General features: G+C 36.3%; 1 protein-coding gene across 3 annotated transcripts in view; it reads right to left on the minus strand.

Annotated features, from left to right (window-relative positions):
• The window catches only part of SGCD (sarcoglycan delta), a 1049480-nt gene that overhangs the window by 249009 nt on the left and 794948 nt on the right, over positions 1 to 5523 (minus strand). For all 3 annotated transcript variants that reach the window (XM_023218788.1, XM_023218786.2, XM_023218787.1), the window contains one exon: positions 1135 to 1236. In XM_023218788.1, coding sequence (XP_023074556.1) covers positions 1135 to 1236 — 102 coding nt within the window. The remainder of the gene's footprint in view (positions 1 to 1134; positions 1237 to 5523) is intronic.

Consider the following 5523-nt stretch of genomic DNA (forward strand, 5'->3'; position numbering starts at 1 on the left):
AAAAAAAAAAAAAAAAAAAAAAAAAAAGGAATCACTGCTACAGCAACAAGAAAGAAAAGAAGGAATGAAAGAAAAGGCTTATGTAGGAAATAATGGTTAACAGAGAAGGCTTGAAATCTCTGTCCTGCTACAAGTATGAAGCTTTTGACATGAAACTTCTCCAAGCCTCAGTTCTTTAATCTACAAAATAGAGGCAGGAATAGTCCCCATCTCAGTGGACAAATCTGCAAACTAAATTAAATAAGGAGACTGCATGCAAAACAGCAATATTCCTATAACAGGGTACACACTCTGTTGTGATTATTTAAATATCATTTCAGAATGTAGCTGTTGATATTGAATTATTATTATTATTATTATTATTATTATTATTATTATTATTATTATTATTATTTTTGAGATAGAGCCTTGCTCTGTTGCCCAGGCTGGAGTGCAGTGGCGTGATCTCGGCTCACTGCAGCCTCCACTTCCTGGGTTCAAGCAATTCTCCTTCCTCAGCCTCCCCAGTAGCTGAGACTACAGATGCTCACCACTATACTTGGCAAATTTTTGTATTTTTAGTAAAGACGAGGTTTCACTATGTTGTCCAGGCTGGTCTCAAATTCCTACCTCAGGTGATCTGCCCACCTTGGCCTCCCAAAGTGCTGGAATTACAGGTGTGAGCCACTGCACTCAGCCTGATATTGAATTGATCCTAACCAACAATGGCTACATAGTGTAAAGGCTTAATGAAAAACAAAATTCTAGTTCTTTAGTTCTGTGTTTCTAAAAATGGCTTTGAAGCACTTGATGAATAAAATAAACAGCAATATTATCATGCATCTGTATACTATTTATGGCTTTTCCACATTTGCTGTCTTGCCTTATTTGCGACACAATCTATAAAGTTGGGTAGCATGGGGTTGTTACCTTCTATTCAGCAGGAATGGAAAGAGGCTCAGAGAAGTCATCTCACTTGCTTACATTACCACTGCTGTGATGATACTCAAAGATTCAGAAGTGAAAGCAAATTCATCTTACTACCAGCATTACTCCCCACCCCAGTCCACTGTACCCAGCTGATAGCAAGATCAATTCCTCTAGATTCAGATTCTAGAACAATAATAACGCCTTCTTCTCTCAGCAGAAACTTACTGGTCGGGACTGGATTTCTTTGGCGTAGAGAGGTTGTAAGAATTCGGAGTCTCCTTCTAGCTTTAGACCTTTTTCTGTGATCCTCAGGTTTCCCATTCCATCCTGAAATAGAACACAGAGATAACAAGGAAGATATGAGTAGCAAAAATTTCAAAACACCTCAGGCTGTTAAAAATGGAAAGTTATTGCCTATTTTTTTTTTTTTTTTTTGAAGGCGTGGAATGAGGACGGGTATTCAAAGAACATGTGAAATATTAGGAGGTATTGTTCAATGCAGTTATGCATATTATCTTTTTCACTCTTTCTGAGAAAATTCTATTCCAAGCAATTTGAATGTCCCCTAGTCATCCACATATACAGATTGGGGCAGGGGGCAATTTTGCTAGTCAGCACAGAAAGAATGGAGGGAGAAGGTAAGTAGGAGGAGAGAAAAGGATAATACTCCAGGAAAAATAAAAGATCCTGTTTCCAAAACTCTACAGATATTTCAAGCTGGCAGCCTGTTGGTTAAATCCAGACTTTGGACATGTGTGTTTGAGTCACAAACATTTAAAGAGTCTAGTTAGTTGCTAATATTTTTTAAAAATATTTTGTTATGGAAATAATGAATGCAAAAGTAGAAAGAACAGATAGCAAACACATATGTACCTATCACTCATCTTCAACAATTATCAATTTATGGCTATTATTATCTAATGGCCACCTACACTCCCCTTCTTTGTTTAAATATAACCATAATCCCATTACCACACACATACTCGAGAAGTAACAATAATTCCTTAATATCAAACACCCAGTGTCAATGTTCAAATTTCACTAATTTTTTTCTCTATAATTTGCTTTTTTGAATTAAGTTCCTTACAGCAATTGTTTGCTACATAAAATACTAGATCAGTTTCTAAAATTTCCAGTCATTTTCTCTCTCATACATCCACACATATACAAATATATACACATATACTTTGTTTGATAAATGTCAATTTAAAAATAGAATTTCCCAGAGTTCAGATTTTGCTGAACATTCCCATACTTTCATATAATCTGTTCCTCTATTCGTTATGTTTCCTATAAATTGGTAGTTACATCAAGAAGCTTGATCAGACTCAGGTGCAATTTTCTAGAAAGAATATATCCTAGGAAATAGGGTATATTGGTTTTCTATTGTTACATTAACAAATAATACAACTTGGTGGCTTAAAACAACACAAATTTATTATCTTACAGTTCTGTGTATTAGCAGTCTGACCAGGACACGATGGGCTAAAATCAAGAGGTCAGAAGGGCTATGTCCGTTTCCGGAGGCTCTAAAGGGAGAATCAATATCCTTGCTCTTTCTGGCTCCTGGGCTCATGGCCTCACTTCCATCTTCAAAGTCAGTAGTGGCTGATTTGAGTTTTTCTCACATAAAATCACTCTGACACTGAATCTTCTGCATCCTTCTTCCATTCTCAAGGAACCTTGTGATTTCACTGGGCACATCTGGATAACCCAGGATAATCTCCCCATTTTAAGATCACCTGATCAGTAACTGTAATTCTATCTGCAATCTCAATTTCCCTTTTCCATGTAATGTAATACATTCACGGGTTCTGAGATTATACGTGAACATCTTTGAGGTGGAGTGAGGGACAATTTTTACTTAATCCATGGGATATTCTTCTATCAGTAGGCACGTAACATTTTTTGCCATGGAGTTATCAACCAATGTAGTCTTTGCCTAGAGGACCGACGATTTCACTAGAGGTTTCAAACTGGTTATATCCTAATTCTATTATTCTTAATTTACTTACATCTCATCAACTATTTGCTAACTCTAAATTATAGTTGACAGAGGAATTGACAGAGCTGGATTTTCCCTCCTTTATTGTTGATCTTTAAAATACTGAATTGGCTATCTAACATCTTCCACTTAGTATCTTCCAAACCAATGAGGTTTCTACTTTTTAACTATTACTATAAACATTTTCACTTGTTTCATTATAGCCCAGTTATTATCATTATAATTTTCTAATTTCCATACTTCAGTAAAGGAGTTTTTTCCAGTTGACTGCTGCACCCTTTTAATATAACCACATAGTCTTTGATGGCCCTCTCTCTTCTATATGAGATGTTACAGGGTAATCCTACAGTCCTTCCCCATGACTGCAATCGGCCATTTTAAATAAGAAGCCCTGGTTCATTTCAGTGAGAACTGGTATTCAGAAACCAGAACTGGGAGCTTTGGATTGATTGTTACTGGGTGAGCCTTTGTTTCTGTGGAAAGAGCTGGAAAATAAGGTGTGTATGTGTGTTGTGTGTTTAGTAAAAATAGTATGATTTAACATGAAACTTTAACTCAAACTCAGGACTTGAAGATTTCCATTTTATCTCATGGATTTTATAATGTTACTACCTTTCTTTCATACCAAAAATCCCTTTTCTGAATAATACCAACACAATTATTCATTTAACTCACAACACACAGAGAATAGTTTCAGAACAGCAACGTCATTACTGCACTAACATTATGGTTAATAAAAAACAATGTAGAATTTGTCAGTTTTTAAAAATCTTTAAAGTATATCCTACTAGGAAAATACAGTCAAACCGTGGAATTTCAAAGTCACTTGAAATAATTCCTTTCTGTGGGGTTATTATGTTAACATGATACCCAGTGAGATTTGTTTCATTTTTTCTTCTCATTTTTTCATGATAGCTTTTTTAAAGTCCAATTTTGTTTCATGTAAACTATGATTGTGGCACCAAAGTCAAATCTACAAAATAACAAATATTCAAATAAGCCAAATTTCTATTTTCATCCCTCCACAGTGTTTTTCCTCCTCCCAGGAATGTGTGTGTGTGTGTTTGTGTGTGTATGCGCATGCATGTGTGTGTTTGGTGTATATACACACACACTACGAACATGCTTCGTTATTTCCTATGTGTTCCTCTATTTTCTAATAACATTTGAAAAGCAAAATATATGAATGAAAAATCCAGGTTTCTAGTTTCTCCAGTTAAACAGAAATGGCCATGCTGGGCCCGCTCTCCCATTGCCAGGGTCCACTGAGGTGAGCAGCAGCCGCCCCTGCCTAGACACACCATATGGTCTCTAGTTTGCCCAGTCTCCACCCAACCTACCTCACTATGTTATCTATGTTATTTCAGCCTCCTGAAGCTTCTTCTGTCTGCCATTGCCATTGTGCTGTGTATCTCAACACGTTCAGTATGGATACCACACAGGGAGTTGAATGACTAAGTGGAAAATAGGTACTTTTCCCCATTCTGTCTTCATAAATGTGCTTCAGCCTGTGGATCAGAACAGATCCTGCAGGTCAAAATTGCTCCTCCATGGATAGTGTGCCATCTGTATATTTCTATTCTGGCACTCATGGAGACAGTTCTGCCAAGAGAACCCGACTGGGCAATCAAACCCAGTGTGAGAGGCAACAGGCTGGGGCACATGGCACGTGTCTCACCCGCAGCAGGTGGAACCTGCAACAAAGGGAAAGACGACAATGCAGATGTCCAAAGGCACCTCCAACCCTCCCAAAAGAGACAGACGGATTAGCTTGTGTTTTGGATTGTTAGTTCTCATTTCTGATAGCTGGAGAGGCAAACCTTTTCACAGAAACACATACTAAACCTGACTTCTATAAACTGACTATGCTGCTTCATCTGTCTGCATGCTATGTTGACATTTTTCCCCACTGAGGTCAGAAGACATTGATATGTTTACACGCATATGATTACATGCATGATACGATTACAAAACAAACGAGAACTCCTAAACATTCTTAAACAAAAGATTACATTTGGGGTACTACAGCAAGTCTATTCCAAACAACTTCTTTTCTTACACTACATACATATATCCCCTTTCCTCCCCCATTTATTGATGACTGACTTACTATGTGCTTTTCACTATTTACCTCAGTTCCTTCATTGTTACTGAAAATTATTATGTTAGTTCTCGGATTTCATCCTAAGGAAATAACTGTGTAAATATGAAAGTATTTAGCTTTAGAGTTGTTCATCACCATGTCACTTAAGAGAAAAAATAAAAACCATCGAAAGCCGCATGTTAAAGTACTTGAACATACTATAAGGGAATATGATGTAGTTCTTGCAGAGGAATATGTAAGAGTGCAGGTAAATATTCATGATGCATTATTGACTGAAGCAATCAGTTGAGGATATACATATATATCTCCTCATTTCCTTGAGAATCCAAAAAATTCTCAAGGAAATTTTACTGGAGAAAAATTCTAGGGGAAAATATACTCGAATGTTAATATTTAATATCTTTGTATGTCTGAGTTATGAGTACTTTCTACTTTCCTCTTTTTGCTTATCTGTACTATTTATTTATTTATTTATTTATTTATTTATTTATTTATTTATTTATTT

This window comes from Piliocolobus tephrosceles, chromosome 4 (assembly GCF_002776525.5).
Source record: "Piliocolobus tephrosceles isolate RC106 chromosome 4, ASM277652v3, whole genome shotgun sequence".
NCBI lineage: Eukaryota > Metazoa > Chordata > Mammalia > Primates > Cercopithecidae > Piliocolobus > Piliocolobus tephrosceles.